At 35.5% G+C, this 14953-nt stretch overlaps 1 protein-coding gene across 2 annotated transcripts in view; it reads left to right on the plus strand.

The window, feature by feature from the left end:
- MICU1 (mitochondrial calcium uptake 1) overlaps nucleotides 1-14953 on the plus strand; it is a 207493-nt gene that overhangs the window by 120113 nt on the left and 72427 nt on the right. For both annotated transcript variants that reach the window (XM_081224206.1, XM_081224207.1), the window contains exon 7: nucleotides 12492-12574. In XM_081224206.1, coding sequence (XP_081080332.1) covers nucleotides 12492-12574 — 83 coding nt within the window. The remainder of the gene's footprint in view (nucleotides 1-12491; nucleotides 12575-14953) is intronic.

Here is a 14953-nt window from a genome sequence, read left to right on the forward strand (position 1 = left end):
CGATAGCATCAAAAACAATAAAACACTTAGGAATAAACTTAACCAAGGAAATGAAAGAGCCATACACTAAAAACTGTAAGACACTGAGGAAAGAAATTGAAGAAGGCACAGGTAGATGGAAAGATACTCCATGTTCATGGATCAGAAGCATTAATATTGGGGTGGGGTAGGGAGGGTGGGAGGGAGACGCAAGAGGGAAGAGATATGGGGACATATGTATATGTATAACTGATTCACTTTGTTTTAAAGCAGAAACTAACACACTGTTGTGAAGCAATTATACTCCAATAAAGATGCTTTTAAAAAAAAAAGAAAAGAAGCATTAATATTCTTAAAATATCCACCCCGCCCCCCAAAGCCATGTACAGATTTAATGCAATTCCTATCAAAATTTCCATTTTACTTTTCACAGAAATAGAAACATTAAAATTAATACTTGTATGGAACTACAAAAGACCCAGAATAGCAAAAGCAATCTTGAGAGAGAACTAAGCTGGAGGCATCATGCTTCCTGATTAAAAACTATAATATAAAGCTATAGTAATCAAAGCAGTATGGTACTAGCATAAAAAGAGGCACATGGGTAATAAAAATATGGCATATATATTCATATAAACATATATATGACATGTATTTAAAGGAAGTATATATCGTATAAAAATATATGATAAATTAAAATAATATATAAAATGGAATACTATTCAGCCATAAAAAAGGAAATTCTGACGTTTGCAACAACTTGTCTGAAACTTACTGAAACAAAAACAGACACACAGATCAATGGAACAGAATAGAGAGCCCAGAAATGAACCCACGCTTGTATAGTCATTTAATCTATGACAAAGGAGGCAAGATTATACAATGGGGAAAAGACAGTCTCTTCAATAAATGGTATTGAGGAAACTGTACAGCTACATGCAAAAAAATCAAACTGGATTACTTCCTCACACCATATATAAAAATAAACTCAACATGAGTTAAAGATTCAGATGTAAGACCTGAAACCATAAAACTCCTAGAAGAGAACATAGGCAGTATGCTTTTTGACATCAGTCTTAGTAATATTTTTTGGATATATCGCTTCAGGCAAGGGAAACAAAAGCAAAAATGAACAAATGGGACTACATCAAACTAAAAACCTTTTGTACAGCAAAGGAAACTATCAACAAAATGCAAAGGTCACCTACTAAGTGGGAGAAGTTACTCGCAAATGATATATCTGATAAGGGTTAATATCCAAAATATACAGAGAACTCATACAACTCAGCATAATGAAAACAATTGAATTTTAAAATGGGCAGAGCACCTGAATAGACATTCTTCTAAAAAAGACATACAGATGGCCAACAGGTACATGAAAGAAATCCTCGACATCACTAATCATCAGGGAAATGCAAATCAAAACCACAGTGAGATACCACCTCACACCTGTCAGAATGGCTATTATCAAAAAGACAAGAAATAACAAGTGTTGGCGAGGATGTGGAGAAAAGGGAACCCTTGTACACTCACTGTTGGGAATGTAAATGGGTGCAGCCACTATGGGAAACAGTATGGAGATTCCCAAAAAAATTAAAAATAGAACTGCTATATGATCCAGAAATTCCACTTCTAGGTATTTTTCCAAAGAAAACAAAAACACTAATTTGAAAAGATATATGCAACCCTATGTTCATTGCAGCATTATTCACAATAGCCAAGATATGGAAGCAACCTAAGTGCCCACTGGTAGATGAATGGGTAGAGAGGATGTGGTGTATATATATATACAGTGGAATATTAACCATAAAAAGGAATGAAATCTTGCCATTTGTGACAGTGTGGATGGACCTAGAAGTATGCTAAGTGAAATAAGTCAGACAGAAAAACACAAATACAATATGTGTTCACTTACAGTGGAATCTAAAAAACAAAATAAATAAACATAGCAAAACAGAAATAGAGTCATAGATACAGAGAACATCAGGTGGTTTGCCAGAGGGGAGGGGTTGTGGGTTCAGTGAAATAGGTGAGGGAGATTAAAAGGTACACACTTCCAGTTATAAAATAAATGAGTCATGGGAATAAAATGTACACCGTGGGGAATATAGTCAATAATATTGTAATATTTTTGTATAGTGACGGATGGTAACTAGACTTATTATGGTGATCATTTTGTAATGTATAGAAATACTGAATTACTGTGTTGTGTAACAGAAGCTAACATAGTGTTGTAAGTCAATTATACTTCAAAAACAAACAAACAAACAAAAATCCAAAACAAACAAATGAACTCAGAAAGACCACATGAAATAGGTCAGATTTGTGGTTACAAGAGGCTGGGTGTGGCAGGAGGGGGAATTGGCTGAAGGTAGTCAAAAGGTACAAACTTCCAGTTATAAGATAAATACTAGGGATGTGATATTCAACATGATTAATATAATTAACTCGGCTATATGTTTTTTATGAAAATTGCTAAGAGAGTAAATCCTAAGAGTTCTCATCACAAGGAAAAAATATTTTCTCTTTTTCTTTATTTTCTATCTATATGAGATGATGGATATTCACTAAACTTTTGTGGTAATCATTTCATGATGTATGTAAGTCAGATCATTATGCTATAATGCCTTCAACTTGTACAGTGCTGAATGCCAATTATACCTCAGTAAAACCACAAGGAAAAAAATACATGTTAAGTTCTATGTGTAAATGAGTATTACCCCCCTAAAAGTCATTCTCTTCTCTTCCCATTATTTGCCCCTCGCTATACACACACCATTTAGTCAATAACTAAAAGCAGGTAAAATCAAAAGAAGTCAACATTCTTCAACTTCCAGAATAGTTCCAACCAATCATTGGTTTCATGAGTTCTCCCCCACAACCCCCAAGAGGCTTAGAAACAGAACTTTCCAGTCATATTTATATATTCCACCTATCCCAGATATAAATTTATCTATTATGTATTTATCTTATAACTGCACATTACTGTTATTAGTAGTTCTGAAAGTTTTTAGTTCCTTGGAGTTTTTAGGAAGACATTTATATTTATATAATCTTCAAATAATGATAATTGTTTTTTCTAACGTGTGCTTTATTTTATCTCATTATATATTTGCTTTGGCTAGAACTTTCAAAATAATATCCGTAATAGTGAGCATCCCCACTTTGTTTATTATATTAAAATAAATGTCCTTGGCATTTTTCAGTTAAGTATGTTGTGAATCTTGGTGTCAGATAAATATTCTTTACCATATTGAATAAGTTCCTCCTACCTCTATTTCTCAAGAAAAAAAAGATTAGGAAGACTTAAAATTATGTCAAATGCTTTTTCAGCATCTAGCCTGATGATCAAAGTGGCTTTATTCCTGTGACCTAGTTTTATTACATTATAGTTGTAAAAATTCTGCATTTGTAATTTCTTCTTTTACTTGCATTTGTTGTGTGTGTGTTGTGTGTGTGTGTGTGTATGTCGACTAATATCTAATGTCTTTCTAAATTTCCCTTGAAGATTTAAAAAATATATGCAGTCTCTGTTTACCAGAAAGCAGTGTTCAATATATATCTGTTAAATTGAACTTGTGGTTTGTATTATATAAAGTGTCCATAACCTCATTAAGTTTTCTACAAAATATGTCAAAGGCTTAAATATTACAGTAATTTTTGTAATTTATTCTTTACATCTAACTAATATTTTGTTATATATTTTGATGTGATGTTGTTCTGTACATAAAAATATATAATAGATTTTCATTATGGATGGTACTTATGAGTAATATAAAAATGGTGTTTGTTCTTAATCCTTCTGCTCTTAGTTCATTTGTCTCATTAATATTACCACCTCTGCTTTCTTACTGTTTCATTTTCTTGTATTTCCTCTTATTTTTTATCTTTCTATATTATTTTGTTTTCAATATATTTCTTATAAATAGCAGACCCAATCTGAGAGCATGTGTTCTAATAGAGGAGTTTAGTTCATTTAACTTTATTGTGATTTATTTGTTCTTACATCTATCACCTTATGTCTTGTTTTCTATGCTTTCTTTTCATTTTTTTTTCTTTTAAGCTTTTGCTTTATTCATTGGGTTTTTCTCCCAAGTAATTTTAATGCTCTCCTATTCGTGGTAATCTGGATTAATTTAAATGTGTATATGTATATGTATCTGTGGGGGTTGGGGGGAGATGTGGCTTTTTTTTTTTTTTTTTAGCTGCACTGGGTCTTATTTGCCACAGGCAAGATCTTCGTTGCTGCGTGCAGGATCTTTTAGTTGTGGCATGCAGGATCTTTTAGTTGTGGCATATGGGATCTAGTTCCCCCACCAGTTCTCTTGATAGTTCCGGGCCCCCTGCATTGGGAGCATGAAGTCTTACCCACTGGACCACCAGTGAAGTCCCAGTATGTAGCTTTTTTATCTAGTACAGAATCATCCATTTCTTTTGATGTCTTCTATTGGAAGTCAAGAAGTTTATCTTCCTTTCACTTTCTCTCGACACAGTTTTTACATTTTTAATAATCTTATACTTCATTATTCTATAGCCATTCTCATATAATGGCTAAGAGTGGTGCATACTCTAGTAGACTGTCTGCATTTGAATCCTGGCTCTTTGACTCTGGACAGCCAATACCTTAGTTTCCTCTTTTTTTTTTAAGAATAGTCTCTATTTTTAAAAAAAATATATTTATTTTGGCTTAGTTGCGGCAGGTGGGGTCTTTAGTTGTGGCATGCAGACTTCTTAGTTGCAGCATGCATGCAGAATCTAGTTCCCTGACCAGGGTTCGAACCCAGGCCCCCTGCACTGGGAGTGTGGAGTCTTACTCACTGGACCTCCAGGGGAGTCCCAGTTTCCTCTTTTTTAGCAGTGGATGGGTATAATAGTACAATGTCACAGAGTGGTTGGGAGGATTAAATAATTCATATAAAGTGCCTGATACATAATAAACATTTAATAAGTCCACATGCCATGATTATTTTATCAATAACCATTATTTAAGCTTAACTCTGTTCTACTGATTTTATTGCTCACTTAATTTACTGCTCATTTCTTAATTGATCTCATCTTCCCCGTCTTTATTTCTTTATTTTGATTGATTTTTTTGTCATTGTTGGCTGAAGAATTTCCTCAACCAGGGGTTGGCAAACTTTTTCTTAAAGGACAAGATAATTATTTTAAGCTTGCTGGCCATAAGGTCTCTGTCACAGCTACTCATTTCTGCCCTTGTACCTCAAAAGCAGCCATGGACAATACATAAACAAATGGCTAGCCAGCAGATCATAGTTTACCAATCCTTGCTTAAGACTTTTGTTACTGTTTTTTGTGGAATTTTGTTAGGAAGAATCTGTGGATTATATAGTTTCAAAGTCCTTGCCTGTCTGAGACTGTCTTCTGTTGCTAATATAGGTAAATGATGAGTTGACTTGTATGTAATTCTTAAATTAAAATTGTTTTCCCGGGACTTCCCTGGTGCCACAACTAAAGATGCCATGTGCTGCAACTAAGATCTGGTGCAACCAAATAAATAAATTATATATATATATATATTGTTTTACCTCAAGATTCTATAGAACTTGCTCTGTGGTGTTCAAGTGTTGTTGAGAATTATGATACAACCCAATACTTTCTTCTTTATGATAACTTTTTTTTTTCTTCCTGGTTAGTTGGGGTCTCTTTTTCTTTATCCATGGCATTTGTCATTTCACTAGGGGAGGGTTTTTTTTTTCCTGTGTTAAAAGAGCAAGCCCAAGAAGAAAAACTAGATTGTTACATTTACACACCATGAACTTCAGCTATTTCAGATCACTTTATTGTCTTCCTTTTTTCCCCACTAAGGAAATTTTCTGAATACAGTACCCCAAAAGTTAGCAATAAAAATGTCATATCATTTCAAATTGCACATCATGGGAGAAACTAGATATTTTAAGTGGTAGAATGTTTACTATTTTATATAGTTTGGGCCCCCTGTATTTCAATTTAATGGGAGCATACAGCTGCACAGCCACAGAAAAACATATTCAGGAAACAGTCTAAATAACTTACCCATGTTTGAGCATATTCAATCACTAAATGGTTATTAACTAAAATTTGTTAGTATAGTCAAAAAGTTATTACAGTGTTTTTTTAAAAATATTTATTTGGGCCTCCCTGGTGGTGCAGTGGTTGAGAGTCCGCCTGCCGATGCAGGGGATGCGGGTTCGTGCCCCGGTCCGGGAGGATTCCATATGCCGCGGAGCGGCTGGGCCCGTGAGCCATGGCTGCTGAGCCTGCGCGTCCGGAGCCTGTGCTCCGCAACGGGAGAGGCCACAGCGGTGAGAGGCCCGCGTACCGCACAAAAAAAAAAAAAAAAAAAAAAAAAAAAATTTATTTATTTGGCTGTGCCGGGTCTTATGATCTTCTTTGTGGCATGCGGGAGCTTTTAGTTGCAGCATGCAGAATCTTTAGTTGTGGCATGCGAACTCTTGGTTGCGGCACGTGGGATCTAGTTCCTCGACCAGGGATCGAACCCCGGCCCCCTGCATTGGGAGCACGGAGTCTTAGCCACTGGACCACCAGGGAAGTCCCTACAGTGTTTTAAATTGTAATTTAAACAGCGAAAACCTTGATTTTTAACTTTATATCATAACACAGTGTCTTCTATAACCAATTATAGTAGATGTGGATTTTTTTTATTTGCTATTTCAGATCTTGCATTTCAAGAATAATCATTTGCCTGATTTCAGAGCAAAATGCCATAGTTATTCTCATCATCACCATTGACTTCAGATGGCATGATTAATAGTGGATATTTTGGTCAATAGATAGTTCTACAAGACAATGATGAGGGCAAGCCTGACTATGGGACTTTTGAGTTGATGCAGAAAGTGTAATTGTTAAATTTTTGAGCCACTGATATTGTTCATGCTATGCCTTGCTTCACATAAATACACCTTTTAACAAAGTTAACTGTGTATAAAAATTAAATAAGATACATAGCTTTATAAAAGGAATTATTCCTTGACTTTGTCCTTATCTTTTATCATTCTGTAAGTCTTCTGTTTTTCAAATATCTGCAGCCCTTTTACTAGGTATAATGTTAGACTGGCTCTTATCATGAAACCTAATATTAGAAAATCCTGAAGAGACTAATAGATTATCAAAGAGTACCTGTAAAATAGTTACTAACAGAAGTCAAATCAGACTTAGAAGGCAATTAGGTCATTGAAAAGAAAATTGATCTGCTGTTGCTTAAGTATGTTTTTAAAAAATTCTTAGGACATTTTCATTTAATGTAGCACCCTTCTTTGGAAGCTAAATCATCCCAAGGAAATGCTATAGTACAACTACAATGCATCATACCATAGGAACTTTTTTTCTCCATTCTGTGTAAAAAGGGCAGAAAGATTCTTCCAGGCTGCACCTAGGCATCATACCTTGAAGAATTCAGAAGAATTGAGAGAGGGGCACTTTTTTTGAAACCTAATCTTGCAGGTTTTTCTTCTCCTTTCCCCAAGCCTAATGTGAGAAAACAAGACACTAAGCCCTCATATAAGAAAAATGTTAATATATTAATCTGCAAAGAAGAAGTCCTATTGTTATTAGAAAGGATACGTCATTCCAGAATTAACTATATTTAGAATACTGCATTTATGGGAGGCATTGGCCATCTAAAGTACCCCAGAGAGGGCTGTTAGGATGTTGAAGTTCTGGAAACAAGTTCTGAGAAACCTTTAGTAGAGACATGACACTATGCTTTTGTGTATTCAGAGGGCCAGCATATATGAGGAAGCAGTTATATTTTTTTATTTCTCTAGAAAAATAAATTAGGACAATATGTAAGAGCTACAAAGCATTAGATTTGGGCTCTGCATGAGGAAAAAAGTTCAATTAATATGGCTAACAATGGTTACACCGCAGAAATGGTGACCTCCCTCTCAGAAATAATCAGAGGCTGTGTCATCATCCTTATAAATTCAGTAGGCAGGTTCATCATTGAAGAGAGGTGCGTCATATTATATGCAGTTTTTTCTAACCCAGAGTTCTCTGATATTGCATATTAATTAACTCATTTGTCCTATGCATCATTTTAAAACAGGAATGGTAGAGGTGGGAATTTTGTGGTAGGAGAATCAAACCAACAGAAAATAAGAAACTGGGCTTCCCTGGTGGCGCAGTGGTTGAGAATCTGCCTGCCAATGCAGGGGACACGGGTTCGAGCCCTGGTCTGGGAAGATCCCACATGCCGCGGAGCAACGGGGCCCGTGAGCCACAACTACTGAGCCTGCGCGTCTGGAGCCTGTGCTCCACAACAAGAGAGGCCACGATAGTGAGAGGCCCGCGCACCGCGATGAAGAGTAGCCCCTGCTCGCCGCAGCTAGAGAAAGCCCTCGCACAGAAACGAAGACCCAACACAGCCAAAACTAAATTAATTAATTAATTATTTTTTTTAAAGAAAATAAGAAACTTGTTTATGTTATAACCTGTCCATTTTGTTGTTGTTGTTCATTCTGTCAGTACTACCAAAAGAGAATTTAAGGCATAATGACTCATTATGTTGTGGAAAAGCCAGAATTAGAGCCCAAGTCATTTGCATTTCTATTAAAGAAAAATAAGTGAAAGTCATGAAAATCTTGAGACAGGTAGTGTTGTTGCTATCTGATTATTTGACTTACCACACATAGAAAAACGTTTTTTTTCTTATTACTAGAACAACGTAGAAAAATCTGTGCTTTGAACAAGTCTAGAGTTGTTATTGCTGTTGTCATTATTGTCAATGATAGAATAATATAAAGATGTTTTATTCTTAACTAGAACAGATCTAATGGATATCCATTTACTTATAGCAAAGACTATCATGGAATTATGAGTAAAGGATGTATAGTGATGAACTTTATATAGAATTCCATTGTTTTGATCAGTTCCAATGTATAATTGTTCTAGAAATTGATGTGCAGAAAGTAGATTAAGCCATTAACACAAGGAGCGGGCAGAGCAGAGCTTCACTGTCACTCATACAAGCACTCTATAAGAATTCAAAAGAATTCCTCTCTCTCTACCTTTCTATGGAAATAGGTTGTGAATTAATGTAAACTCAAGACACCTTTAGCTTTCCAGAGCAGCTAGATTTAAAAATTACTCCAAAGTCTACATTTAAAGGGAGACAGGAGAGTATGAGAAAATTGCCTAGCGGCATATTCCTGTGTAGCATGTTTCACTTAAAGCAAACTGTTTTTTTACTTAAGTGCTTTGACGTGATCAGCAGATGAAGACTGAATAGACCGAGAGAACTACTCCTTGAAGGACCTTGCCTGATAGACTGCTAAGGCCTAAATGAGAGTGTGCATGGCTGCTGCCCTGACTTGCCATATCAGTGACCAGGGCACAGGAGCTCAGCCTGAGAGTGTCAGCACATATTCTTTAATAAACACTCTGAGTCGCTCCACATAAAACAGATACTCTGTTTGGGAGTAAGCCAGGATAAAAAGATATAGAAACCTCAAGCAGTACAGGATGTGCTTTGTTTGGTTAAGTGAATTTAACCTTAGTTGTAGGAGAACATATAAGTATGATTTGCCATAATAACTCATTCAGTCATTTAAATGACTGGGCATATGCCATCACAGAACTCACAGGACAGTAGGAATAACAGATCATGATAAAGCTAAAATTTTAAGAACTCTGTGTCCCCTCTGTAATCAGTGGAGATAGGGAATGAGAATGCTGCTTTAATTCACTTTGCTTCTGGCCAGATCTTTCCCTATTCTATTCATTTGGACCACATTTCTCTTGATGTTGTGATACCGCCTCCTCTGTCACTGCTTCCTCTCTCTTTCCTTTCACCTTAAATATTGGTTTCCAACTCATTCTACCCTTTCTTTACCCTTCTCCTCAACCTTCAGTTCTCCATGGACAACTTCATTTCAGGTCTTTGTGGCTAACATATTTATGCTAATGATTCCCAGCTTTAACCTCTCTCTTCTAAGCTTTAGACCCATATTTCCACCTATCTCCTGAACATTTTCATCTGAATATGCTATGGACTCCTTGAATTCAGCAGGTCCTATCTGAATTCATTTTTTTTCTCAAACCTTTTCCATTCTTTTTATCTCTTGATTAGTGATATGCAGCTACCTGGTAGCCTAAGCCAGTCATGCTATCTGCCTTTTTTACTCTTAACTCATCACAGCTAATTAATCATTAAGTTATATACTTTCTGCCTCAAGTTATTTCAGATACGTTTCCTTCTCTCCATGACCGCTGCCATCACCTCAGTTCACATTTGCAACATTTACAAGAGCTTTTATGATCTTCTCTGAGGCTGGTTCTTGTTTTCCAATTCATCCTTCACACTGTAGCCAGAGAAGTTCTTTCTGAATGCCTGTGTGATTGTGGCACTCCTCCACTTAAAACTTTCAGTGACCTCATATTGTCTGCAGTTGTTACAATTTCAAGTATCTATAAGGATTAGGCAAATAATGTATGTGAGTGCAGTGGGCCAAGTTTGAGACAATAGGGGAGAACAGGGAGGCACTCCTGTTTAAAGAAATTCATATTTAGAATTTTTAAAAATATGTGACAAGTCTGTCAGAGAATCTGATGTTGTCTATGCCTATGAGTGCAACCAAGCTTAAACTACTGAGCTCTGCACATGCAATGTTTCTTTGATAGCAGGTAAATTCTTTAGATGGACCACTTGAAACTCTGAGCTATTGCGGAGACTGACGTAACCAGTGAGTCATGTTTGGTTGTTTTGTTTCTAAGTCAAAACATACCAGAATAAAGAGTATGATTTATTATTTTAAGTACCACTGTCTTCATATTGGAGGCTGTGGAACATAATGAAAAAATTATGGGCTTTGGAGTCAATGTTGACCTAGGTTCACTTACCAGTTCCGCTGCCTAGTAGCTGTGTGATTTTGAGCTAGTCATTTAGTGACTTTGAGCCCCAATTTCCTACTCTGTTGAAAAAATTAAGAAAGAAATAAAATTTTCAGGATTGAGAATACAAAATCAGATAACAGCTTAGAATTATCCAGCCCAATGCTTGGTACATAGTAACTCTTCAGTAAAAGATAGCATCCAGACAGGTAGGAATAATTTAAGAAGTGACAATAAATATACGAAAATCTAATCCCCCCCACTGCATCCTTCTCAGCAATCATACTGGTGGCCTAAGAAGAGCAAACCTGTTGGAAGCCATTATCAAGTGAAACAGGCAATTGGAAACTGACAAGCACATGATTCACCCAGGCAACTAAAAACCAGGAACTTACCCACCTAGTTGGCTAGCTAGCTGAAAATGGAATTTAAGCCTAGAAAGTGTTGATACTGACAAATTCATGAGCATGATGGGAATATGGACTCTCTACAACAATGCATAATACACTAAGCCCTTTTTTACTCTTTTGTCTACATGTAATCTTTAATTATTATTTTTACTAAAAGTGATATTAACTGAAAATTTAATTCAGTACTATTAGGATATATAGGAAATTTTATTTTGATTTATTCTCTATAGCTATATAAATTTGAAGCACCAAAGGAAGGAGGTAAACAACTTAGTTTTCTTTTTTTTTTTTTTTGGCCATGCGACATGGCCTGTGGCATCTTAGTTCCCCGACCAGGGATCGAACCCAGGCCCCTCCAGTGACAGTTCCGAGTCCTAACCACTGGACTGCCAGGGAAGTGCCTAGTTTTCTTTACTAGAACATTTAGCATTGGTAAGGAAGGAGGGCTGTTCTATGTATATTTTATCCTAATGCACAAATATATTAATTTTATTTTGATTAACCTAGGAACATTAAAGAAGTCTTGAAACACTTTCATCATTCACTTAAGGGAAAAAAATATACTGTCTTCTCAAGCTTTGCACTTTTCATTTTGTTTTTTAAACATTTAAGTGTACTTTGCTTAGTAATTTGTGTACCCAGCTGACATGGTTAAAATAGGGGGCTGGGTAGCTGACAGTGTGCTTTTCTGCCTTACCACAGAGCTATAGTGACATTGAGTAGAGAGGTGTAGGTAATAACCTGTTGGCAGAATGATATCCACTGAACTCCTGATTGTACTTACAGTGGAGAGACTAGAAAAAACAAAGTAGAAAGCTAGCTTGTTTTAAAAAGGCAAGACAAAGACTTAGAGTTTCAGCTTCTTACTTTGCAGCAGTATATCTCACCCCAAATAGACTTTCATGCCCAGATAAATAACACTATATTTAAGTAACAGAACAACGTTAATATTATTCAGTTAAGAGAGGATGGTTTCTAAGAAAGCAAAGCTGAAGTATTTAAGAGAGTGTTGAAACACAAAGATAGACAAGTGCTATCTTTACTGGCCATGGTAAAATTCTCTTTTGGTTTTAAGGACTATTGCTAAAAGGTTGATTAAGATACATATGGTGGCATTCTGTGACTTGATATTACATTTTAATGTTTAACTATCTTTTTTTCTTAAAGGATGATTATTTTTGGTCGATACCTTCTAAATATTTTTCTTTTTTCTTCCTCCTTCCCTCCTGTCCTTCCTTCCTTCCTAACTTGCAGCTCCTCAGAGAAATTTTGAAATTGCCTTCAAGATGTTTGACTTGAATGGAGATGGAGAAGTAGACATGGAGGAGTTTGAACAGGCAAGTTTTCCTGGAAATTTCCTTTGAATACATTAATATTTAACACATTTTCATGTGCCTTGGAATTACTGTGGCATTGGTCAGTATATTCTGATGCTATCCAATTTTTGAAGTACCAAATGTATCATTTTTCAGAATTATCTCCACTTTTAATAGGTGAGGTTTTTTTGTTTGTTTTTACTCTAAATGTAAGGAATTATTTGAGCATATTATTAAGGTCCACGTTGCTCTGATTCCCCAACATGAATTAGACTCTAATGCTGAGAGGCTAAGTTATGGTTATTCAATCATATATTCAATCAACATTTATTAAATAGCTCCTTTGTGCCAGGCAGTTCCAGAATACAAGGATGAATGACATATGTTCTGAAAGGATTTCAGTAAGAGAAGGAAAAATGGTATGATGCCTTTTACTGTAGCAGGTTCCAGCCATAAAAGTATATAGTTTCTTCTGAATCCTAGGAAGAGATTACATTTCCATTAAACTTCTGTTCTTGGAAGGCCATGGTATCTCTCCAGGTATAATTATTATGATTGGTAGAAGTGGTTTCAAAACAGAAAAATATATATATGTGGGAGATAACATTTTTGTATTCACAATGAGTAAAGAGGCAAAAAGGAAGTGGGAGAAAGTATCAGAAATAGTGTATCTTAAATAAGAAATGCATAGAGGCAAATATTTCAAAATACCTACAGATATTTATTCAAATTTGCAAGTTATGTCCATCTAATACCTTCACTTTTCATAATTCTGCACTTCACTGTTGTTACCAGGTGGCCTCAAACGATTATAAATAGAAATTATTTTGGTATTTTTAATTTTATTTTACACAGAACTATTTTATTTTTATTGAGATATAGTTAACATATAACATTGTTTTAGGTGTATGACATAATGATTTGACCTATGTATATACTTTGAAATGATTACCACAATAAATATAGTTAATATTCATCACCACACATAGTTTTTTTTCTTGTGATGAGAACTTTTAAGATCTCCTCTGTTAGCAACTTTCAAATATACAATTTAGTTTTGTTAACTATAGTCTCCATGCTTGTATCCCCAAGGCTTATTTATCTTATAAGTGGAAGTTTAGACCACCTTCACTCATTTTACCCACCCTCCATCCCCTGCTTCTGGCAACCAACAATCTGTTCTCTGTGTCTGTGAGTTCAGCTTTTTTTTGGATTCCACTTATAAGTGAGATCATATAGTATTTGCCTTTCTCTCTCTGACTTATTTCATCTAGCATAATGCCCTCAACGTTCATCCATGTTATCACAAATGGCAGGATTTACTTCTTTTTTTATGTCTGAATAACATACCAGTTGTGTGTGTGTGTGTGTGTGTGTGTGTGTGTGTGTGTATGTATCATATTTTCTTTATCCATTCATCTGCCAGTGGACACTTAGGTTGTTTCCATGTCCTGGCTATTGTAAATAATGCTGCAATGAATATGGTGGGGGGGCTGAAGATATCTCTTCAACATAGTGATTGGTTTCCTTTGGATAAATACTCAGAAGTGGAATTGCTGGATCATATGGTAGTTCTAGTCTTAATGTTTTGAGGAATCTTCATACTGTTTTCCATACTGGCTACGCCAACTTATATTCCCACTAGTGCTTCAGGATTCCCTTTTCTCCACATCCTCACCAACATTTTTGGCATTGCTTTTGAAATGCTAAATGACTTGGAGCAGTCACTCCACCATTCTGCTCACTTGACGGAGAAGGGAGTATTAATTTCATCTAATATGATCCCTTGATAACTGGCCTTGTTAAACTGATGGAACTTGTAATATTGATCACAAGGAATTTTGATGTAAAAACTCTTTAGAGAAACAAAAATAATTATAAGGTGGTTCAGGAGTGAATAGCTCTCATTAGAAGTTTCTCTGCTTCATCATTCTACGTTCTACATTTTTGGGCAATATAATAATTCTTTAAGTTGAAAGTGCACTAAGCTTTAAAACATTCAAACTTTGATTTCCAGCTAAATAGGTATTTTCTTGACGGTAAATTTGTCAAGCATACAAAAAAAGTTAAACAGAACCAGTATGAGGACACACACATTTCATCATTGTGTATCTTCAAAGTCAATGTGGTGTGAAGCAAACTAGTACCTAATATTACTCTTTTATTCATCTTTTTCAAAAATCACTTTGATCATGCATAAACATAAATTACTAAAAACATTACTTGACTGTAAATAGTGTAAGTTTTCTCTGACCTTTCTTTTCTTTTTTTTATAAATTTATTTATTTTATTTATTTATTTTTGGCTGCACTGGGTCTTCATTGCTGCACGTGGGCTTTCTGTAGTTGCGGTGAACGGAGGCTACACTTCCTTTGCGGTGCGCGGGCTTCTCATTGCGGT

This window comes from Mesoplodon bidens, assembly GCF_964165515.1.
Source record: "Mesoplodon bidens genome assembly, chromosome: 1".
In the NCBI taxonomy this organism is placed as follows: Eukaryota; Metazoa; Chordata; class Mammalia; order Artiodactyla; family Ziphiidae; genus Mesoplodon; species Mesoplodon bidens.